This window comes from Homalodisca vitripennis, chromosome X, assembly GCF_021130785.1.
Source record: "Homalodisca vitripennis isolate AUS2020 chromosome X, UT_GWSS_2.1, whole genome shotgun sequence".
NCBI classification, from domain to species: domain Eukaryota; kingdom Metazoa; phylum Arthropoda; class Insecta; order Hemiptera; family Cicadellidae; genus Homalodisca; species Homalodisca vitripennis.
In genome coordinates, this window is record NC_060215.1 from 23,171,265 (window position 1) to 23,197,144 (window position 25,880).

Here is a 25,880-nt window from a genome sequence, read left to right on the forward strand (position 1 = left end):
ACCGAGAAGGTTGAGATGTCTGATGCGCTTATTCGTCTTTCACTTACAGAAAACACAGATAGAAATTCAGGGAAACATACCTGATTTTTGAGGGTACCTACTACAATATGGTACAAAATGAGGCACTTTTTGTTCTTTATGAACCACATTAGGTCTTGGTCTTCTATGCTCTACCTCTACAACTTCAATTAGCCTTTGTAGACTCAAATCCTGTTTAGTTTTAGAGGGGATATTTTAGAACCTTTGAAAAACATCCAGGCAGTTCTCCCCCCCCCCCTAGTTTTGCGAAGCACTTGTTTGCGCATCTGGAACTAAACAGGTTAATTAGAGATGTATAAACCAAAATGTATAAAGTTTGGTATACACTTTGTAAAATAAATTGTATAGGCTAACAGGCTACCTACAACACCAATGATATGTATTTATCCAAGGAATACTTTAAAGTAAGTTAACTTAAACTCTCTATTAAATTAAAATTTGAATATAAACGTATTATCTTACTTGCAGTAGAATTCAGGTTTCTTAACAACTTATTTATACCGCTATGGCTCAAATATAACTAACCTTTAATTTGAGCCTCTTACACAACATACAAAGATGTGGATTTTGATCTTCCCTTTTCCTAGGACTCCCAATAACAATATTTTCACTCATTTTCTATAGCAAACTCAATTTTAATAAATATTTAAAACTTGCAATAAGTGATGTAAGAGTCAGTGATGTTAGAGGTTATGAAAAAACAAGTAACAATCAATGTGGCAGAATGATGCAATGCCAGGTGATGTAGCAACCTTTTTTAAAGCGTAAGTCCTGTAACCAAGCAGCTGTTTCCACAGTGGTAACTAACCATCTTAAGCCCTTTAAAAAATACTTTTGATGACTTACGCCCTTTTAAAATAAATCAAATAACAAACTCCGTATATTTCTCCGTATAAATCAAATAATGTTCAAAACGCCCTTTTGAAGAAAATCATTGTACTTGGACTCAGAAAAAATTAAAGTGAATATTGTCAAAATTATGACTTACGCCCTTTAAAAAATACCGATTCAATTTAAAGTTCAAAAGAAAGAGGCAAAAGTGTATTACTACAAAACCTTTAAAAACATAGCCGACATTTGGCCGAAAAAGACTATTGCCGTTGCTAGACACTTAGGATTATAATGCAAATTTTTAGAGAAAGATTGACATGTTCATTTTATATGCTGCCAAAGAAACAATACATGTACTCCTGTAACACACCTTGCAACCACCACTGCACAGATTTAGGAACTTTGCTAACTTGCCTTGGTGATCCCGTCAGAACTTTGCTAACTCGCCTTGGTGATCCCGTCAGAACTTTGCTAACTCGCCTTGGTGATCCCGTCAGAACTTTGCTAACTCGCCTTGGTGATCCCGTCAGAACTTTGCTAACTCGCCTTGGTGATCCCGTCAGAACTTTGCTAACTCGCCTTGGTGATCCCGTCAGAACTTTGCTAACTCGCCTTGGTGATCCCGTCAGAACTTTGCTAACTCGCCTTGGTGATCCCGTCAGAACTTTGCTAACTCGCCTTGGCCGTCATCCACCACAGCTGCTGTTCAGTCTACAATGTTCACAGGTCAACCAAAGGAATTCTTATTTCTCCTGAGAATCTCAAATTCATTCATAACTCAAAATGAGAATTTTAGACCTTTTTTCAGAATATGCCGCAGGATCCGTAGGAAAGTCATTAGAGCTGCTAAACCTATGATGTCAGAAGAGCTTTGGGTAACTCTGAAAGTTTTTAAAAAAATGCGTGGAAAATTAATTAATGATTGTATCGGAGAAATAGAAATTCAAATAAACAATGTAAACAGAATGTCAATCAAAATTGAGGACAGAATTATTGAAGACCAAGTAATAGTAACAAAGGAATTCGATAAATAATTTGTTTTAATGGATCTATTGGATTTGTCCTGAAGAAGAGCCGACTCCAATGGAGTTAGTGAAGAGGCTTTGGCCTCGGTGAGTGAGGAGGAGGTCGCTCATTTAATTCAGTGACTAAACTATAAAAAAACAAACAGGCGAAAAAAAACGGAATGTTAGTGTGACTACTCAAACACTACCTCAGGAAAATATTGGGACCTCTCACAAATTTGATTAATTTGTAACAGGAACTTTTCCATCCCTATTAAAGACAGCCAAAGTCATTCCAATTTTAAAAAGGACGGTCCTTGCCTTACAAGCAAGTGTCATCTAATCCCAATTATCCTGGTGTTTAATAATTTTAATAAAACTAATTTTAATGGAAGACTTATAACTAGAAAATAATCAAACTCTGAATCCCGAACAGTTTTAATTCAGGAAAAAACACATCCACAATTAACGCGCTGAACGACCTTTGAAAAAACACGTGCTTAGCATATTTAGACATTTCCAAAGCTTTTGACTGCGTGCATCATAAGACACTGTTGCACTAACTGGAAAAATTGGGTTCGAGTTCTCCCTCATTTATGGCTTACATCTTGTCTTTAAGATCGAGATCTCGGTGTTGGTGGGTCTAGCCGCGATTTGCTTCTCTAGATGAAGATATACTGTATATGTGTGTGTTCTTCTGCTCGCCGTCCGCCGTCAGCCAGATCATTGGTTCACGCAATTATCACCTCGCAATGTGAGTTGTGTCTTGGGGAGGACCTCAGGATGTTGAGCAGCTTGGCCCCGGGCTTGCAGACGCCACTCACCGTTGTTGCAGGAGCCACCAGTTTCCCCACCAGTCCGGCGAGATGATGAGCGTGGCTGTCACCATTTATCCCCTCTGTTTTGAACTGCACGGGAGTTTTTGGTGCTTGTGCTGTCCTTAGTTTCTTATTATTTCTTAGTCTGTGTTTGGCTTTATTATGCTTATACTTGTGAGAGTATTTTGTATTTTTTTAGAATTCCTTGCTTTTGTAGACTATTTGTATTGAACCCTCGTAACGAGTAACGGGTGTCTGATTCTATATTATCGTTTAACAGATTTTTTAAAATCGCTCTCAAGGCGCTGAGTCTCTTCTGAGCCAGGAAATCTCCGCTAGCTTGTCCTCGGGTATTTTGTTGACTGCATTTATTTGTTCTCCAAGACCAGGCGGATCGTTAGTGAGGGATCCCCCAAGGCGGGTGTGAAGCAGAGGGGTGTTGCCTGTTGTACAGGAATGCAATGCAGGTGTTGCAGCATTGTGACAGGATGTCCGCCACTGTGTTTTCGATTACAGGCAATAACTTGTGTCGTACCCGCATCAGTTTTGATCGACGCGCCACAGCTCTTCCCTAGACATCGCCTAGACACCTCTCCATTTTAAAGAATTTGTTGATGCCTAGGCTATATTTAACACCGTTGAAAAGAATGCATGGCTTTTCCAGTCCTTGATTTTTCAACAGTGAACGACATAATCATAATAATAATATATATTGATAATAAATATGACAATTTTGATAATAAATAACAATAGTTTAAAATATGAAGATTTAAAAGTATTTCGAACAATAATAAAAGTTATTTAATTTATAACAATACCTACTACAAAGACTCTTAAAGCAATTGGAAAAAATTCTAAGCTGGCAGTAAATGTTATTAAAACAAGTCTTGTGGAGTCGACTGACGATGAAAACATTTGGTTTGGAAATGCCTATACAGAATATATTTTTTTGGAAAAGTGTTAATAATATTTAATACTAGTTTAACATTCACTATAATAAAATTTGGATAACACATCATAACAATCTTTTAAATACCACTATTAAATCAAACTATCAACAGTTTATAAAATAAAAAGTAATATAATACGAAACAAGATGAAATCTAGTACAAGTTTAGTCTGGTTCCGAAATTCGAACCGGCGAACTCCCGTCGTTATAGAGGTATGTACCGTATGACGATGCATTGTCATGTAATCATGTCATGTCAAGTCATGTAACGCCTAGCTCAACTCTGTTGCCCTGAAAACAGAAGAAAAACAAATTGAATAACGGCGTTTAATATGGATTATTTACAAAGCAACGCAATGAAAACAATATCAAACAATCTTGTATTTGCCAGACGTGACTAGATAAACAGATATCAATCGGAGATTGAGGCAAACGTTGTTATACCAGGAATAGCAGTGATTATAAACAGTGCAGGAAACGCCAATTATTGTGTACAGTAACTGGGCGCGCGCCCATCCGCACATCACACAGCGCCCAGTGCGCCCCTTGACAGTAACCAGCACCTGTGTTTACCGACTGATTTGCCACGCGCGCCTTCTGCCCTACAATATTATATCTCGCAAACCAAACAAAAACACGACCTCGGTAAAGGAAAACCGCAACACTTGCTTTGATGGGAATTAAAGCGATCGTCTAAGAATCTACACCACACTAATCTGCTCTTTGTAATTTTAGGTATACGATTTCTTTCGGAGGGCTGGTTCTATTTCGACTCTGAACTCTATTGGTTCTCAGTTGTACACGACTGACACGACCCGTTTCTCGACTATTCGGTTAGTAATTCTGTCCGGTTACAGAATCGACCATTTCCGTTTAACTCGTTTGAAACGTTGTTTAGCGTCCTACGCATTTTATAATGTGGACGAGTTTTTGGCAATAAACCGGGAGACCATATAATCATTAGAATAATCCCGGATTGAAGTTGGACTAATTGACAGTGAATGAATGGAAATGAACAAAATGTATGTCTGTGTGAGAGAATTGTGGTGTGGAAGTCCAAATTTTAGTTTAAATTATTGTAACATGACGTTTGCTATACGATTATATTGTCGCTACAATAGGCATTTGACCATGATTAAGAAAGTTTGCGAACTAGGACTCTACTAATAAATCAACATAAGAAAGTGATCTGGTAAGGACTTTGTCTCTGAAATTTAAAATATACACAACCAAAAACCGATTACATCGACTCTGTTGGAAATATTTTATGTGGTTGTTACACGGCTTTTTTTCGTTTGATTGCCCTGAGAGATTCAAAAAAGTGTCCAACATTCGAAGCTCACATTGTCTAGTAGATTAGTATGCGAGATTGCCTGATATCGTATCAACTCTGCTGGGCCAGGCCCTCAGATACCCTCTTAAGGTTTAGTCCCACGGAGCTGGTAAATACTGCTTTTTTATAGCGCTGGTACATGGTGTGGCATGTCAGAAAGACGATGGGGAAATGACAATGTTTCAGCTGACAGGGTGGAGTTCAACGAGAATGATGACTGCATTACTAAATGATGACTCGATATGTCTACCCATCACTACAATAACAGTGCAAGCTCTCGTTCATGAACCTGAGAGTAGATCACAGTAGGAATCGCTTAAGACGACTCCAGCAAACTGTTTTAGGAGGACATCAAAGCGAAAAAGAAACCTATTAGTCCTCTCAGACAGCCATGGGAGAGGACTGAGTCATCTTGTGGAGGGTGAGCTGGACGATTTTAGTGTCACGGTCTTATCAATGCCAGGAGCTAAACTGAAGCACATCATTAGAGAAGGCCATTATCTTGCAAAAAATCTCTGTTCAAGTAACTTTCTTGTCATAATGGGAGGCACAAATTACACGTTAAGTGGTGAGCCTGCCCAGCTTACTATCCATCAAGCGATGACGGACCTGCTCTCGTGGAACATCGACGAGGAGATGGCTCGTCTAATCAAATGCATGAACTGTCCTTACGCATCTCCTAATTTGAATTTTCAGCTAGGACTCCAACACACCCCTGTACAGATTGCTCACCCAACACCATCTGACATTGATAATTATGAGACTGTGTTAAACTTGATGTGTTCGCCGGGTCCGACTTACCAGCAGCAGCATAATGAAGTTTCTATCATCGTCAGAGACAGTTTCAGTATGGAGTCGTTCAATCTCTCGCAGCATGACTTCCCACCACTGCCTCCGAGCCCAAGAGAATCGGCCTGCAACTATCACGTTGGATCGAGTGTGCTGCCTTTTTTTGGACAGAAGAGAAACTGCTCAGTGGTAGAGTAGATGGAGGGGATGATTGTAAGGGGAGTGTGCATCCCACACCTCAGTCTGTCTCTAAAAGCAGCTTGGTGTTATTCCACTGTAATATTCAAGGCTTAGTACAAAATTTAAAAGTTGACCAATTAAATTTATTCCTGGAATCATCTAATCTAAATCTGGATATCATATGTCTGTCTGACTGGCTCTCACAAGAAACTTATACAACATTAAGTAAAATCAATGGTTTCAAAACGATTTCTATATACACACGCAAAATCAAAACAAGGGTGGGGTGTGCATACTTGCCAAATCTTATCTCGATTGGTGTCGTTGAGTGAGTTTGATGGCTTTTTAGTGGAGAGTGTTTTTGAATTCTGTGTTAGTCTAATTAAGAGTGCTCGACCTATTGTTGTGGTTAATGTCTACCGACCTCCAAATTATAGTAAAGTTAATATTGAAACTTTCCTTAACAACTTGGACAATATCCTGCATAGGATTTTCTTAAAGTTTAAAAATCCTTTACTTCTTATTACTGGTGACTTTAATATTGATATGTTTAAAAGCAATAGTATTAAGCTAGATTTTATTACCAGACTGAGGTTGTATGGTTTGATATCAAACGTAAATGAAGCAACCGTATAACAAGTAGCTCTAAATCTTGTATTGACAATGTTTTCACTAACTTTTCTCTAGAGTATGTCAGTGTTTATGAAACAGGCCTCTCAGACCATCTGTCTCAAATTGTAAGATTCGTTACAGCCAACAAAATCACCTGCAAGATGGGTGGATTATATCAGAAAAGGGTATTTTCAGATGAGTCGATTTCAATGTTTCAATGTGATATAATAAATATACACTGGTCTGAAGTTTTCCATAATTGAAAAACTAACAGTAATGTAAATAACATGTACAAAAGTTTTCTTGAAAACGTAAAGCTATCCTTTTGTAAAGCATTCCCTCACAAAGTAATAAAAATATCAAACAAAAATACATTTTCAAAGAAATGGATTACAGCAGGCTTAAAAATTTCAAGTGAAAGGAAAAGATTTCTGCACAAACTTAGCAAAACATCTAGACATCCAAACTTTAAAGCATATGTCCGTAGATGCAAAAAGGTTTTTAAAAAATGTGTAGCACTAGCGAAGTTAAAGTACAACAGTAGTTACATTAAGGAATCAAATAATAAAGTTAAAGCTACATGGCAGATGGTTAAAAGAGAGACTGGGAATCTCAGGGATGAGCTGGAAATAAAAGAGATTGCTAAGGATAATCATGTTATCACAAACAAAATGTCCATTGCTGTCACACTCAATGATTATTTCATTAACACTATCAAAAATATTAATCAATTGCCAACCTATCCTAAAGCAATTAAATATATCCCAGAGTTTCAGAATTATTACCCAAAAATTTTTAATTTTAAACCAGTTACTGAAAAAGAGATGATCAAAATTATACTTTCTCTAAATCCAACAAAATCAGCTGGTTCGGATGAAATTTCTCGATTTTTATTTAAAAAAATGTGTCAACGATTTATCAAAACCTCTTATAACAAACTTATCTCTTAAGGAAGGGATTTTTCCAAATTGAAGTACTCCCTAGTAAAACCTATTCCTAAAAAGCCTAACAAAAACAGTTTAGATAACTTTAGACGAGTATCTCTTTTACCAGCCTTTTCTAAAGTATTGGAGAGAGCAGTGTGCTCTAGACTGTATGATTTCTTGGTAGAAAACAGTATTTTAAGTTTTTGTCAGTTTGGTTTTCGCAAAGGAAGAAGTACCTGTGATGCGATATTTGAGTTCTTGGAGCAAGTTTCTGGTGCAGTGGACGGATCGCGATACACCATTGCTGTTTTCTACGACTTGTCTAAGGTGTTTGATTGCGTCAACCTAGATATCCTGGTCGGGAAGCTTAAGTGCTACGGCATTGAGGGAGTGGCCTTAAGGTGGTTTAAATCCTATCTTTTTGATTGCGAGCAGTGTGTGTAGTATTGAATTCTGAGACGAGAAGTGGGTTGTAGAAAGTCACTGCTGGTGTGCCACAAGGCTCAATACTTGATCCCCTCCTCTTTTTAATCTATTGCAAGGATCTGCCTTATATTGTCAATAACATAAAAATGGTCCTATACGCTGATGACACATCGGTAGTTGCCTCAGGTAAAAACAAAGATCAATTGGTTGATACATTGGTGGAGAACTTGAATTTAATGAAGAAATGGTTTTCAGCAAATGGGTTAAAGCTTAGTCCAGAAAAAACTAAATTTATCCATTTTATATTAACTACCGAAATTCTTCCCATAGTGATTCCTCTTTTTTCCAACAGATTTCAACTTAGTACCAGCAACAAAATTTATAGGAATCAAAATAGACTCATGTCTAACTTGGTACCACCACATTAATGAGCTACTGACAAAACTTAGTAAAGCGTTTGCCCTTCTCACTCTTTCAGCGTGTTGTTGACAAACCACACTCTCAAACAGATTTACTTTGCCTATGCTCATTCCCATCTATAGTATGGAACTATCTTCAGGGGAAATTCCCCTGCCTCTGAAAAAGTGTTTTTTATCTAAAAGAAAATGGTAAGACTGATCAACTCGGCTCCTTTTCATGACCCATGCAGGAAGCACTTTAGAGATTTGCAAAAACTTCCTCTACCTTCTCTTTTCATTCTTCAGAGTCTTCTTTACGTCAAAGCGAACCAAGAAAAGTTTTTTAATAACAATCACCACCACTCTCGTTTCGCAAGAAATTCTTAATTGCTCCGGTATCCTATTCACAATGCAAGCTTTCTGGAAAGGTCACCGCTTTATACATGTACAACAATTTACAATCATACGCCACTTTCAATAAGGAAAGAAAAATCGCTTCCAAGATTCAAAATACTTTCAAAACACTATCTACTTTCTCACTGTTTTTACAGTGTAGCTGAGTACTTGGCTTCTCAATCAGGACTTTGTACCAAAAAAATTGTACAATTTGTTGTGTATTGTTGCATTAGAAATTTAGTTTAGTATACAATTTGTAGTAATTGACGAGTCTTTGCAAAAGCATTGTGCTAGTAAGGTATTTGTGACAATTCTGTAAATGAATAAATGAAACATTTGATCTTCTTCAGATGATCTTGCTGTATGTTTCAGCTCACACTGTGGAGTTTGACGAAAATGAGGCATTTCTCTCTGTGCCTCCCCTGGACCTCATGGACCATATAGTTGGCTACGAGACCATTTCATTTGATGCCAGTAAGTTTTGAAATGTTCTAGAAGTTGCAGAAATAACTAAACAGTTTTATAATGAAACCCTAGCAATCTAAGGATCAAGTTTCATTTTTTAAATTAACATACAGTAGAGTCCCGTTAATCCGACCTAATTGGGACCGAGCCCTATTCGGAGTATGTGATTGTTCGGATTAGCCAGAATTACAGAAAAATACGGTTTTAAACTTGAGAATGGGTATATTTTGTTATAGAATTATCAACATTGTTTATTAAAACATGTTTTCTGACTGTTGCATTGTATTTCTTGACAAATAAACGTGTTTGCGAATACTAAGCACATTTACCGTATTTAGTGTGAGAGTTCTATTGTTAAGCAATGTGAGCGTACTGGATATTGTACGGGTCCACGCGTTCAATAGTTGTACGAAACTACGCGTCATCCAATAGACTCTCTTTAATGCGACAGAAGACAATAACTGAAATTATGTCTTTTAACAATTAATATTGTACTCAATAATAATATCAGTACTGTACGTCCAATTTTTGTTTGATTTCATTTCTTAATACAGAAATTTAACTCATACTTAACCTATAAGTTTCAATTTGGTACTGTATTTAACTTCATTATTTATGTATTGTACCGTACACAATTTGTCTTAATAAAATACTGTATGTCTATTCAATTAAAGTTTTCTTTGTTTATGTACGAAATGATGCACCCATTTTCATTTTTTATGTAATTAGTTCCTATAACTGTTCATTATCGTTATAAATAATTCCTCCTGGACCTGTTCGGATTAACCGACGTTCGGATTACACGTGTTCGGATTAGCGGGACTCCACTGTATACAAATTTAATCATAAGTCTTCAACCTATGTACAGGTATTTATTACGATTTTCCTTGGTTTTTCTGAATTTATTAAATAATCTAAACTACTAATAATACATCACATTTATCTGTCTTATCAGACTGTCTTCTATGTTTTTGTTTAGTGACATTATTAGCCATAGTATTTCTTAGAATAATTTCAGATTTGGTTATACAGTGTATACATATATTACAGATCATTGATTAATTATAACCTAAATTATTAATTATTCAGTTTAACTTCATTCAATCTTATCGGTTATTTTTTCTCAACACTTTCTTTCTTCCTTAGTCTTTTTTTTAACAGATACATAAGTTAGATGAATTCTAAAACTTGTATTTATGATAGATCAAATTTCTTACCCTTCAAAAAGAATTTATTCAAACTGAAACCTGTTTACCAATATGCACTGATAACAGTGTCAAAAACACAAGCCTCTTGGGCATAGAGTATAACATATTATATTATGTATAATATTTAATATATATGTAACATATATACCCATATGTATTCCAGAAGAATTCCTAGGGATATAAAGCATTTATTCTTCAATCAGTCTTTTTAGATCCTCATCAGTTTTTGTGATGTGAAAGAAAAATTTTTCTATGTGCAACTCAATATAAGTTGCTTAAGACATTACTCTTATATCATAAAAATCAAATGAAAAATCAATAATAATTGTTAAATCTCTAATATAAGATAAAACATAATGTTATTGCCAGTGCTTGCTGTTGATGTTGGCAGTCACCGTTTTGTTTCTATTGCAGATATGAACATCACATTTTTAGGTAGACTCTTGAATATATGTTTCCAGTGTGTATGTAAACATTCATATAAATTGGCTTATACGTATTTACTCATTTTGTGGCTATTTAATGTTTCTTTAAAGTGTTTCCCTTTAACTTCCATTCTGTCAGTTCTGACCCATACAATACACCATTAAAACCAGTTTCTTCCTCAACAGCTTTGTTGCTCTTTATTTTCTGCCTAAATTAGCAATCCATTCCTGATATAATCAATCCATTTACCTTCAGTCGGGTTTGAAATGGTCTCATAATCTTGTTATGCTTTTTTCAATTCCTCAGTGTACTTCCCCTTGTGCCTAATCTTACTAGTTTAGGTGCAGGGAGCTTATGACCTCTCATCCCTGTTATATTTTGGAACTCTCACTGCTTCTTTTCTTCCAATTTTAGCTTCAGCAAAGGACACCATTCCTGCTCATGACCTCAACAAAATGTTTCCTCTTCTCTCTCTTGACTTCCAACTGTGTCTACCGTTTCTGGTGTTTACTACTCTGTTACCACTCTTCTGATTGCTAAGAACAATGTCTTTGGGGATTCCATTTGGGGATTCCATTTGTGGCTTCAGAACCATGTTTTTTAATCATGTTCTGTTTAGTGCACTTTGATGGCTCTGATGTTACACATAACCAAACACTCCTGTTACGGTCATGATGCAGCCAAACTCAGGTCATCACTGTACTACATGCATCTTCTGCTCTACATGTATGACTCTGCTTTGCTGTGTTGTCTTTCACATAAAACGATACAATTTTATGTGTGTGGCAGTGTGTGTGCCACCACCTCCAGCCAGCAGACTAGTGCTGGATCAAGAACAGGAATACTGCAGCATTGAGACTCAACATCCAACACTGACGGAGCAACAAGTACGACAGGCTCTGATGATACACATAGCCAAACACTCCTGTTACGGTCATGATGCAGCCAAAACTCAGGTCATCACTGTACTACATGCATCTTCTGCTCTACATGTATGACTCTGCTTTGCTGTGTTGTCTTTCACATAAAACGATACAATTTTATGTGTGTGGCAGTGTGTGTGCCACCACCTCCAGCCAGTAGACTAGTGCTGGATCAAGAACAGGAATACTGCAGCATTGAGACTCAACATCCAACACTGACGGAGCAACAAGTACGACAGGCTCTGATGATACACATAGCCAAACACTCCTGTTACGGTCATGATGCAGCCAAAACTCAGGTCATCACTGCACTGCAGGCGTCCTCTGCTTTCCATGTAAGATCTTATAACACACTCTTTATTGCTGGTATCAACTTATATTTTTGTTCAGTAATGGGTACAGCTAGTTGTTGTCCTGTCTTCTTTTAAAGTATATCCATAAACTGCTGTGCTTTTTGTGCACCACAACCATGCATCTAGTGTAAATGTGATATATGCAGAAGGACATGCCCAATAAAGAGTGAAACAGGGCCAAATCAAAAGTGCATTTTATAATGCAATATCGCACATGCTTTATTTTTGTTTATTCACTTAGGTTTGATTTTCTCAACTTCGTATCAGTCTTTATTTATTATGCGTGCATTTTTAGAAAAGATAACAGGATTAAGAGATTTTCCATCAGTAAGTGGTACAAAAACTAAAACATACTGTTTGTACAATTTTTTAACATTAAGATTTTGTGTTATATACATTGAAATATTTAAATAATTCATTGCCAATAAAAATTTTCAATTCAAGAATTTATGTTTGGTGTAAATAATGTGTATTTGGTGAACCGACACAAGAAATATAGTCAAATATGACATGTAAGAATTATTGATTATCTTATAAAATTGTTTATTTTGATTTTTACTTGAAATCTTATTTCAAGCAAATACAAACACAGAGTAATAATGGCTATTTTCACATTTTGTATATGTTCCTCTATTTTTTTAAATGTTCCATGTATATAAAATATAAAGATTATTGTAATTGATTCATGTTAAGACTTATTCCAAATAAAATCTTGGGTAAAAATCAATCCAAAAAATAGTTACACATGTCCTGGGACTGTATTATTGCAAATGGTTTAATTTACAAAAGTGAAAATCTAACATCCACATAAGGCATAAAACTACTTACCTTCTCTTCATTGAATCTTTGTGGAAAGTCCCTCAATGAGATGAAGAGTCGCCAAATAAACAAGATAGTAGCACATTTTGTTCAGCGTTAAAGTGTTGAGTTTATAAGTTAAGATGGCTAAGTCAAACACTTCAAAAATTACTGACCTGTCCTGTGGCATTTTCAATGACACATCATATTCGGGTCGTGGCATCGCTGAGGGAGCACTATATGGGAGTCGGCATAGGTCTCTTCACTGCGGTTGCACTGGCATGAGTAGAGTGTGTGAGGATAGTGTGTTTCTAATATTCATTATATACATTATTATTTTGCATGGGAGTATGTGTTTATAAATAGTTTATATACCTTTTTTTATCATTATACATTTTTTAGTTTATATTCTTAAAAAAAGGTACTTTTTGTTGTTCATATTGAAAATGTTTACAGTAAAATATTTAGTTTTATTATTATTTAAAAATAAGAATACTTTGTTCTAGGTTATATATATGAGGTTAAATGTAAGAAAGGGCCATAATGCCCTATTTCGTCTCAAATAAAGAAATATTTCATTTCATTTCATATTTCCCGATGTTTCCAAAAAGTTCAAATCACCAATCTAACGTTCAAACAGATAAAAATTTCAAAACTAATTTAGGATTATGAATTAATAAAACCCTGTAGAGGTTTCTTTTGGATTTGAAAATTAACTTCCATTTCCCTAAAATGGGGTTAGGGACAAACTCACAAATTTTAAACGGGGTGACCCATTAATTGATTTGCTAAAAGTATTGATAAAGATAATAGATAATAAGACAAAACAGACATAAAAAGACTAATTTCTGACCTCTCTGTGCAAAATTGTTACCATTTGAACAAAATAATTTTCAAATGTCAATTGGATGATGTTGGATAGTCAACTTAAATACATCAAGATCCTTAAAATGAGGAGCCATGCTATGGAGTAATTGTTAAAATTCTCTAACTTATCCCTATATGACTCCAATTTTTTGGACACTTTTTGATTTTAACCCAGAAGTGACACAGAAGTTTAAACTCTTAAAACTGATTACATCCAAAATAGCATCCAATTGAAGTTAGAACTTAACTTTTGTTAAATCCCTGCTCATTTTGGATAGAGTGGTCAGGAATTGGAGTTTTGAGTCTTTTGATTTGTCTCACCAAAACTTTTAGTATGCGACATCACTCAATGGGACATCTTATTCAGAATGTTTCATTTGATCCCAACCCCCCATTTTGGAGTAATATTTGGAACTTACAAATCCATAACAACTGTCTTCAGGGTATTTGTCATAGGTTTAAAAATTCTCAACTATTCTAAAGTGAAGATAGGGGGAGGGTTAGACTTTTGGGACACCCAGTCCCAAAAATGGGCTGTATGTTTTGTGTTAGTACTATAGGTAAAGGAATAGTCCCAAACCAGCATGCTTGTGCAATGAAGGACCACCTCATTTCCTTCCCTGCAAAGAATGGTCTAGCTCTTAGCTTGTATAACATCAGAAACTCTAAATGTTGTTTTCCCATCGTTTGTCATAGGTACCTGTTAATCTTCAACTGTGGTACATACACTAATGAAACATAATGTCTTGTGACAATATGAATTTTACTGTTATTTGTAATCTATAAATAAAAACAACAATTCTACCTAATGCATTACCTCCTTGGATGGCATTTAAAACAAAATAGATTACTTTATTGTTTAAATTATTTATCAGTAGTTTATAAAATACTTGAATGAAACTATCATTTGATAGATTTGTGATTGATAAATTAATTACTAAATTATTTCTCAGTAATTTATAAAATACTTCAATGAAGTTATTTAATATTTGACAATATTAATTAAAATATTTTTGATTCATAAATTACAACTTTCACAAAATCTGACAACATACACAGAGAATATGCAAGTGTGGGTATTTAAAAAGTACAGTTCTCAATACTGGTTCTACTCTGTACTTATTTCAACAGTTCTTGTTAAAGATATATTATTTTATCCCGTAAGTTTATTGTATTTTTAAATGAGGACAAGGTAAAAATTAAATAATAACATTTTGCTCAGTTTCACGAATCTGTGTAATGTATTTATGCGATGATTGTGTTACAGTATCAGTTAGAAACATTTACAGAGAGGAGAGAGAATTCATGGGCCTACACATCATTCTCACCAGTGATAGAGATAGATGGGCCTGATAACGGTCCTGCACCTCTGCCATGGGAAATACCTGTAACTCCTCGGGGAATGTTTGAGGCCGAAGTCAAGACACTCAAGGTACCGCATACCTCTTCTGTCAAGAACTGTTTCCGGTGTAACAGTCTGGGTTCCATTGCTTGCCAGGAGTGTTATGCCAAGGGTTGGGTGAGTACTTGCATCCATAACCTCTAAAAGCTTCTTTGGTGTTGGACTAAAACCTCTTTGAGTAATAATTAACTCGTAACTGTTAATAATTATTTCCAAGACATTCTTAGATTCAACACTTAACAGTAGTAGTGATAAGCAAAGGGTTGGGTACTTGCAGCCATATCCCTTGGAGTATTTGAAGCTGAATTCAAAACTCTATGGTTACCACGTACTGTTAACAACTGCTTCCAGAACAGTCTGTTTCAGCTTGAAGCAGGATACATTGGTAGAAACCGATGACAGATGATCCTCCATTAAACCATGGGTAGATGAATGTTTGAAAAATCATGATGACAGAGAACTAGGTAGTAATGGCAGTTTCATAATGTATGATTACATTACTACTACAATTTCTACAGAAATCAGTGATCCATTGACATAAAAAATACAAACAGTTGTGTTAATTCAATATTTTATGATTTAACTAAAAATGCATTAGTGTTAAATATTGATTCTAACACAACTTACAGCAACCCTGTAAATATAACTAATGTGTTCACGTTTATAGGTGTCAAATGTAAGTTCAAAATTGAGAAAGAATGCAAATATACAAATTACTTAGAAATAGTTGTATTTTATTTTAAATAACCACCACATTTAATAAGGTGAAAGCTTTTGTATTTCTGTGACAATAAATAGATAGATCATTAGACATCTTTGGATTTCATCTTATTGAGTACTGAGAACCACAAAGCTTTATCTATTTCTTTAATGCTATTCATTTAATTTTAAAATCAGTTGTATTTTTAAGAAAATTTAAAGCTTCTAGAAGGACGAAGCTTTCAAAGACCAGAGATTCCCAATAGCCACAAGTCAAAAGCTACTCAAAGTGGGGCTCTGAGCTCAGGTCAGGAGCTCAGAGTTTTTAGACTGGAAGCAAGAAAGCAAAGGCTCACATCTAGTGGAACCAGATACAGATATTTCCAGTCAGTTTTCTCTGAGGTAGAGATAAGCTTCCAGAGACAGGATAAACCCATACAAAGGTGATATTTGAAACTGGAAACTTCTAGAGTCTAAGTGGAACAATAGTTATGTGATTCTATTAACAACAGGTCTTAGATTTCATTACTTAAATTGCCCCAGAGGTAGTGTAGATGTGCCCCAGAGACGAGAGACTTTCAGGGGTTAGGTGGTGCAGTGCTCAGAACTTTCACTAAGTCAGGTCACAACAAGATAGATCTGGTTAGTTTTAATAATGTAGTGTTAACAGTGTATGAGGTACAAATGAGAATGGGAGTGTATCTATTCACTCTTCTACCCTTTTTGCATTGAAGTGGTTTGACAACCTTCTCTAGAGTAACAGTATACTAGAATGAGATTGGAAGAATTTATTTTATTCAGTCGTGTCAGATATGATAATGTAGCAGATGACTTATACATCAATGTTTTTATTGTTTCTAATTCCCTAATATAAAAGTAATGTCTATCTCACAGTGAAGAATGCTAGTTTAGGCGTTGTGGGATGCTGAGATATGAGATTATTCGCTATGGGGCTGTGAGACTACTACTTATGAGATGCTCCAATGTAAAATTCTTTGCTGAGGAAATAAATAAATGAATGAAATGCCTTTATTTGCAGGTTTTTGTCAGTAATATACTGTTTTCCCAGAACAACTCAAGTCAATTGATGGTCTAACTAAAAGCTGAGTGAAGGATAAAAGATATTATTCAGCAAGATATTCCTTATCATGTGATCTCATGGTTGGATTTAAAGATATAACAAATGTAAAGTCTGACACATCTAGAGATAACCACTGAAAACTGCCTTTTCCTATTTGTCAAGATCCAAATATTTTATTCTTACAGTATCTGTATTTTTCATTTGAAGTTAAATATTTTCTCCTCTATTGTAGCTTGTTATGAGTTGAGTTGTCTTGACTGTATCAATATATTACTCTGAAACTAGATGAGTTCTGCAGTTAAGGACTAATCAACACAATTTTTGGTTTAATTTGACTAAATATAACCATAACTCAACTGGAGAATATATCATGAGCTGCATATTTTTTCAAATTGTGAAAAATAGAAGTGAATAACGAAGCTTTGACTTCTGCCTGTGTAGATAAGATGTCTTCATTGCCACGGAGACGGGTTCAGCTCTGAGTACGACTACAAGGAGCGCTGTTTCTACTGCAGATCGTCTACCCACGGCTTTGGCCGTCTCGACTGTCTGCGTTGCAAGGCTTCTGGGCGACTCATGTGCCAGACCTGTGAGGGTACAGGGCTCATGATATACTACATCCTTCTCACTGTCACTTGGTACCTATACACACTTCCTACATTGTCTTAAGGCACATTAATAACGGTTTTTACTAATTTCCATATATTTATGCATTGTAAGATCCTTAAAACAAACATGTCTGTAGCCCTCACTGGAAAAAGACAAAATGGTGCAAACAGCAACCTATAAAAGAAGTTGTAAAAAAGTCAAAATAGAAACATAGTAATTTTTTTTTAAAAAAAAAAGGAGAGACCGATCCCCTTTTAAGCCTTATTCTGTCCGTCCTCATGGGCCACTGGCCTGTGCGAGGATCTTATCAAACAGAATAAGGGGGAGAGTCGATACAGAGTACGAGGTTGATGGTACTGATAAAAAGTGCAACGGTCACAGACAGGATTTGAACCTGCGCTATCTCTAACTCAGACCCAAAGTCCAACGACTTAGACCGCTCGGCCATCGGCACTCCCCTGATGGTTTATTGTTTAGTAAAACAATATTCATCACTTTTTTAAGAACTGTTAGTCAGTCACAAACTAGTACAAATACAATTTTTTTTAAATTTGTTTATAACTATACATTTTAAATTCATCCCTGAGACCAGTTATGAATAACAAATATTTTTTGTAGCTCTTGGGGCTGCTTCAAAAGTAATTACGGGATTCACATAGATACATACAGCATAGTCTCAATATAACAAATCTCAAGGGGCTTACAACATTTTCTTAAAAACAAGATAGATTATATTGAGTTTAAATGTGCCCAATATTTCATATTAAATGTGAACTAGAACCTCTATGAAACAAATGTCTGAGAGCAGTCTTTATTTTACAAGTTATTTTAATTTGCTTAGTATTTTTCTAAGCTTAGGTAGGCCATTACTCATTAACCCTTTAAGGAGTATGGACGTCATATGATGTCTTATTTTGATAGCCTAAAATGAGTAATGGATAAAATCCAAAAAATTACCAAAAGGAGTAAAAAACACAAAACTTTAAAATCTCTTTGAAAATGTTTATTTACATTTGAAAGCTTAATAAAAAAGGACTAAATGTTCCCCAAGTCAGTATTTCAATACTTTTTCAAAATCAAACATCTTATTGTTGTATTGTCACATACGACTCGATCAATAGAATACTATATAGTAATAGTATGGTGTTGTTTGTTATTGTCTGCCATTTGGACAACAGTAACAAACAACATGGTTGATCAACAAATATAAGTTGCTCTCACAAGATAAATATGGTCACAGTATGCAGTATACAAGGAATGGCGAAACATTCTGACAGCAACGCGACCTTGAGTCAGTGGCTTCTACAAGGTAGCTACTGAGATCTGGTGGTAAAATCAGATTACAAGTGAATGTGAGCACAAACATTGAAGTTAAGTATGTTGCCAATAGATGGAACCACTTTACAGACTAATCTACCTAAAGTCGACCAGTAATAGCATTGCATTTACGATCACACAAAAATACAGAGGCTAAACGTCATATGATGTCCATACTCTTTTGGGCCACTATAAGAATATAATGTCATATGACGTCCTTACTCATTATGTAGAATTTACACACACTCCTCAAAGGGTTCATGATTGTGGCCAGCCTTGATAGAACATTACATATCATGGCAATATATAATTTATTCTTCTTTGGATTTTTTTCAATTATAACATGTTACACCCTAATACCACTACAAAAGAATTCCTTCATGTTTGAAAACAACTACGCTGACACCTGCCAGATCGATCACTGGATGAGGATGGGAAACAAGGGAGGCAGGTGTTACGGTTTTTATATTGTGATAGGCATATGAGGCGGTACAATCCATATAGGTTTCGAACAACTTTGTTACAATGGGATCAAAAGCATGAAAAATTCATTATTTAGAGTTTACATTTCTTACTTAGGTACTTTGTACACTGAATACTTGTAATATACAGTTATCTTGTGATCTCCTGAAACCGTAAAAATATTTTACATCAAGGTTACAAACCAAAATAATTCGTAGTACTGGTGTTGGACAATGGTACATTTGAATGGGATGAAAATATTGTCAAAGAATCTGTTATATTGGAGTGTGTTATATGGGGAACTCCAATTTACTTCAGATAATTCTCTGGAATAGCTAACTGCTTGACATATAGGTGTTATGTGATGATAGTAAAGTTTATCCGGAGTAGTTATCGTCCTCACCTGGCACCCAGCAGGTTAATAAAGATTTCACTTTGTTTCAGGAAAACGAACACATCTGAGTTCATCAAGAAGAACGTATCCTTACCAGAAAAGTTTGTTAGGTTTGTGTCCGGAGAAGAAATTTTTTCGCAGATTAGTGAACGAATCAAACCCCTCTCTGACTTCCCAGAGGAGACAATCATCGAAGCGTCCAAAGATTTAGTATACAACCACATAAGCACCTTCACTGATCAAAAAATACTAATGCAGGTAAATAAATAAATAAAATATGATGGTTGTAACTTGTTATTAATACAAAGAGGGTTTTAATTTTGGGCAAAATGTAAATAATTAAAATCGTGATTTTTCAGAAGGGGTGTGAAAAAAGTATGGCTCCCGAAAAGGTGGGGCTGGGTGGACCTCCTGCCCCAGGGTCCGGGTCCGGGCATGAGTCTCTTTAAAAAGAAGTTTACTGAAACATGTACTTAAACACAAATTACAAATATAGCCTCTTTCAAATAAAAATACCTTCAAGATTAAACTACCCTAGATTCTACTCTACTGCAATAATTTAAAGTTTAAAACTTAATCCTAATATTAATATATATTGGCTTTAGTTAGTAAAAAACTGTTGTTAGTGGTACGTGTTTGTGTGGGTATAGAGGCAAGGTGCAATATTGATACTGTTGCAGCCACACCGTGCTGGCCGCTACCCCCCCCCCCCCCTGCAGTACGCTACTCAGACCAGACCGCTACTTCTGTGTTGTACTGTAAGATCTTCCATGTTCTAAAAATAGATGCATCGCTTTCTTTCTGTACTACCACGACCGACCACTTCTACTCAGGCCACCTGTCAACACATTCTTCGTTAGACACGGATTGAATGTCATAATTTTGTCTTATTCAATAGAGAGTAAAAGTGAATTTTCATTGGTTTCCTACTAATTTAATAGTGATATCTTAACCAAGTTTCCTATTAGTTTTTTACGCTGCTTGTGCTTCATGAATGATGACTGTTATTTATAAGAACGTATTCTTCTATCAAGAATAAAGAAAAGGTAAGAGCAATACTCTTTACTAATAATAATACTATGATTTATATTTAGAGGGGTAAAGATAAATCTAAAGAAGAGGATAGGGTAAAAAATAGGATTATGCTTCTACAACCACAATTAGTAAATTTAAAAAAACTAAAAGTAAAAATATGTTATAGCTGGTTTGTACTGTTTCAGATAACTAACACAAAGACAAATAGTAATTAACATGTCCAGCTATAAACACAAATCTGGCGCATTAAAAAGAAAACTCCAAAAAGAAAAATTGGAAACAGTAGCTAAAGGTCGTCAAACTATAAAAAAGTTTTTACCAGTTATGGAAAATAAGAACAAGACGTTCAGTCTCAAATATCAGAATCTACGATAGCCAAGCATCATGCTCTTTTGATCAATCCATTTCAGAGGAAGACAAACAAGATGCTATGAATTCTGAACATGAACAAATACTTGAAGGAGAGAAAACAAAAATAACGATGATCATAGTATGAGCCCAAATGACAGCAACACTTTCATCTTAAACAATCCTGGTTCTTGGTCTGGAGTAATTACTGATAAACTGAGACAGGAAATAACATCATCTCACACTGGGTTTTCTGCTTTTCAAACTGGATAAAAATCGTTTCCTTCCAACCTTACAGGAAAACATTTCAATGAGACATTGCTTTATATGAAAACAGCTAATAACAAAACAAGTAAACAATTTCTACGTGAATGGTTAATGTCGAGCGAATCAAAAAGCAATATTCATTGTTTACCATATTTCAATCAAACCAAAGTAAACTGGCGAAAGAAGGGATTTCCCCTCTAATAACACCCTTCAAAAGACTTAACAGGTCGTTCTCTATGCAAGAAAAAAGCTTGGAGCATCGGAAACACTTCCTTGAATGAAACACTCTTCAGACATCATTGAAAGGTCATGGAGTAGACAGTAACATGCAATAAATGATCAAATGTGAAGCAACAAAATGGAAAGCTGTATTACAAAGAATACTGGACACAACTTTGTTCTTAAGTAGTAGAGGTTTAGCGTTTGAAGGGGAAAATACTCAAATCGGAAATGTGCACAACTGCAATTTTTTGGAAGTATTGGAACTAATTGGAAAGTATGACGAGGTAACTTGTGAACATCTAGCAAAAGTAAGGGAGAACCAACTTATGAACAAGAGTATGGTAGGCCAAGCTCAATTTTTGTCTTGGTACTCTCAAAATGATAGTTTTTTCTCCACTCTTTGTGGAGAAAAAAATATTGAAAACCATTTTACAGCAAAGAGAAGAGTCTGTTTTCTATTTCCCATCAAGAGCAGAAAGTACTAATTCTTCGCTATGTATTTTAAAATCCAGAGCAGAATTCACTCGAAGTTTGTAAAAGGTTTATTGAATTATTCATGAACTTTAACGGAAAAACAGGCGAGGCAATAACTGATTGTCCATATTGAAATCTCTCAAATACCATTAATGTGTTGTCATGCTCAGAGCTATGACAATGGGTCCAACTTGCGAGGGTCATACTAGTGGTGTTCAGTCAAGAATACTTGAAAAAACAAGTCTGCTATTTTTTCTCCTTGTGGAGCACATTCTCTGTACAGAGTTGGTGTTAATGCTGCTAAACTGAATCCTGATGTTACGACATGTTTTGGAAACATTGAAAGTTTTTACTCTTTATTCTCTAGCAGCCCTGGCCATTGGGAATTATTGAAATAACATGTACCGCTGTCTTTGCAAAGCCTTTCTGAAACTTGTTGGAGCGAAAGACTACAAGCTGTGCGCCCTATGTGAAGCACTATCCTTCAATCCTCAAAGTTTTAGTCATGGAAGATAAGGTACCCACGTTAACTCCATCAGCAAGAAATACTGTTTTAGGACTCAAAAAGTACTTTGGATCTTTCAAAGGCCTCTTGATGTCATCATTTTGGCTAAAGATCTTGGTTTCCTTTGATCAAAAACCGTAATAATACAAAAGAAATGTATCTCCCTCAACGTCGAGACAGAACTAATTAAAGATTTACTGAATGAGATGCAGGTCCAACGAGATTCATGGGAAACCAACTTCAAAAAAGCAAAAGTAGTTGCAGAGGTGTTCCAGCAAGTACATTAAGTAGTAGCAGGCATTCCACCTAAGTTTGTTGTTAAAAGGAACTCTAATGAAAAGACTTCTCAACCTGAACAACTTCAGCTAGAGAAATCCAATGCATTCAAATATTCTATTGTTTTTTTCTGTTTTGGCTTCATTATGGCTGATTTAAAAACCAGATTTGTAAGTTGTAAGCAAATATGTGAATTATTTTCACCAGATATTTTATTTATGAACTTGGAAAATGAGTGTTCTTGTATGTAAGTATCCTTCAGACTATAGATTCAGACAGCTTAGCTGAAGGAATTATTCATATGAAGACCATTCACATTACAGTATTACAATCAGAAAAAGACCCAATGAAGCTTCTCAACTCCATGTACGAGAAAAATCTTCAAACTATTTTTGTAAATCTATGTACTGCAATAAGACTTTTTTGTACAATTCCAGTAACTGTGTCTACGGCTGAAAGATTTTTTAGTAGATTGGCCAACTCCTTAAAAATCTGGCAGAGAAGTACAACAGGCCAAAGTCAACTAAATCATTTAGCACTTCTGTTGATTGAGAATGAGTTGGCTAAGACGATTGACTTTTCTGGTGTGATTGACTTTTTAGTCAGAAGAAAGCGAAAAAACCATTATTCAATAGAGTTAATGTAATGTAACCTGTATTTAATGGCAGAAGAACAGCAGTGACGGAGTGACCTATTGTGACTGAACTAAATATTTGTTTTAGCCTAGTAGTGAGTTATATAAACAATAAACACATGTCATTATCATTTAAATAAAAATTATTTGTTATAATTAAACTTATGATTGGACTTGTAAAATCTTTATAATTATACCCTATATTTTCAGTTTGAATTATATTATAGTAATGTTATTTGTAAAAAATAACCATGCAATTATACTTTAGCACACAATCGCGAAAATGGGGGGGCGTCACTGGTATTGGGACCAGGGCCTGTAGTCATACGTGGGAGCCATGAAAAAAGCATTACTGTACAAATGCTTGGCCTTACCGTAGCTAAGTGAACAAGTGTGGGGCTCTCCAACAGGTTTTTCCTAAAGGCATACCCTCTAAATAACCACCCCTTCCTCTTTTTGGACCTGTCTGGAAATGGGGTTCCTAATACTTTGGGCTAGGTCTTTTGTTTGAGCCTTATTCAGGCTCTCATCTGGTTTCGTTCTTGTCCTAGATAAGTTGTTCACAATCTAGAGTCAACTTTTTCGCCCTTGGGATTTTTTCCACCAAATTCCAGCATTCCTGTCTTTGGAGTATAACTCCAATGATAGTCTGCGGTTAAAGATCTTCTTCCTGTAACTGTGTCATCAGCTCCCTTCATTCTTCTATCCATCATCTGCACCTAAAGTAGGTATGTTACACTTCATCCCAAGATGAATCTCCAAAAACGCAAGTGGGCAACTCCTGTTTCCCCATTCTGTGCAGTTACGATCCAAAACAACCATGGTCCGACAAGAACTGAGTGATGAAGAAGCCCACCTCGCCGTGCTGTCTCTCTATCCACTCTGTGATGTTAGCGATCAATATTTTCGTTGAACTTTTGCAGAATTCAGCATCCCAGCGAACTTGCTATCTCTGCATGCCCACAACTTTTGCAACTTGCTCTGCTTCCTCAACTCTGAGCTCTTCCTTGCTATCAAATACTTAGGTTTTTGTGCCTTTAAATTGATGGGCATTATACTTGCGATGACCTGAACCACTGGGTCTAAGGATTGTCCGGTACGAGTTAGTGACCCTCAAAGTGGCTTTTCTCTGAACAGAAACCATTCTCTTTTGATACTTTCCTTTCCTTAGAGTTTCGGCCCAAACCTCACATCCATAGAGTAGGATGGAGTCGGTAATCGACACAAGAGTCATCTTCACCCTGCGGTCGGGCCCTTGATATTTGCCATAAGTCTGCTCAATGTTGCTGTTACCTTGGTAGCTTTTTCTGATAAGTACCGGATATACTCCCAAAGTGAGAGCTTGGTATTCAGGTACACACCAAGGTAATTCACAGTAGGCTTTGTACGTATTTCAACTCTTCCAACTTGGAATTGAATGGCTGTAGGAATTCTTTTCGATGTGAGCAGAACTAACTGTTTTTTCAGTCACTAGTGTTAACCGATGTTCTTGTAGCCATGAGCTCATGCATCACATTACCATGTTCAGAACCAAATGTCCACCTTCTGTGCTAACAGCAACAATGACTGCAGCAATGTCATCTGCATATCCCACCAGGAAAACCTCCGGAGACATCTGCAAACACAAAATTCCATCGTAGGAAACATTCCACAAGTCGGGGCCCAAGATGGAACCCTGAGCAGCCTCGCTTGTGACCTCCCTCCTGCATTCGCCAACTGATGTCATAAAGACCAGGTGATGATCTGTAAGGTAGTTTTGCACAATCCTGAGCAGATACTCTGGAATCCTGAAATGTTTCTCCAAGGAATCCAGCATGTCAATCCATTTTACTGAATTAAAAGCATTCTTGATGTTCAAAGTGGCCAACAGTACCATATCCCTGGAGTAGTGGTCCCTCTGCTGTGCCACCTGAAATGTGCTTACCACTTCTTTGATGGCACCAATGGTTGACTTCCCCTGACTAAAGCCATACTGCCGTGTGGAAAGGTTGCCAGCCTCCTAAATCGCCCTTGTCAGACATGGCCAGAGGAGTTTCTCCAACAGCTCCCCTGCAACATCAAGCGTACAGAGAGGCCTGTATGCTGTTGGGAAGCTTGGATCCCCCTTACCAAAACATCATTGTTTTGGCTGAACCTCAAGCTAAAAGCGACATACTGGTGATAGCTACAAGTATACCCTGGTATTGTCTGCGTATACCTTGGCCTGCGAAAAGTGGATATACTTCCCTCATTGATCACAGTGAGTTCTGCTCTTTTAACCATCTCAAGAATGTATCTTCCTCTGGCATCTGTAACCCCACTCCAAAGCTTTCACATTGAAGTCACCGGCGACCACGAAAATTGAAATCATGATGAAGACCATATGAATTGCTTGATTGTGATGCCCTAAATCATACAGAACAGGGCAGTGCAGT

General features: G+C 36.1%; 1 protein-coding gene across 2 annotated transcripts in view; it reads left to right on the top strand.

Moving 5' to 3' along the window:
- Positions 1 to 25,880, top strand: part of LOC124368776 (protein SSUH2 homolog) — a 65,325-nt gene that overhangs the window by 34,238 nt on the left and 5,207 nt on the right. The window contains exons 2-7 of one of the 2 annotated variants that reach the window (XM_046826135.1): positions 9,074 to 9,175; positions 11,590 to 11,756; positions 12,023 to 12,058; positions 15,009 to 15,173; positions 17,365 to 17,561; positions 19,756 to 19,963. In XM_046826135.1, the coding sequence (XP_046682091.1) occupies positions 9,074 to 9,175; positions 11,590 to 11,756; positions 12,023 to 12,058; positions 15,009 to 15,173; positions 17,365 to 17,561; positions 19,756 to 19,963 (875 nt within the window). Of the gene's footprint in view, positions 1 to 9,073; positions 9,176 to 11,589; positions 11,757 to 12,022; positions 12,059 to 15,008; positions 15,261 to 17,364; positions 17,562 to 19,755; positions 19,964 to 25,880 lie in introns of both variants that reach the window. The other variant, XM_046826134.1, reaches the window with a different exon arrangement.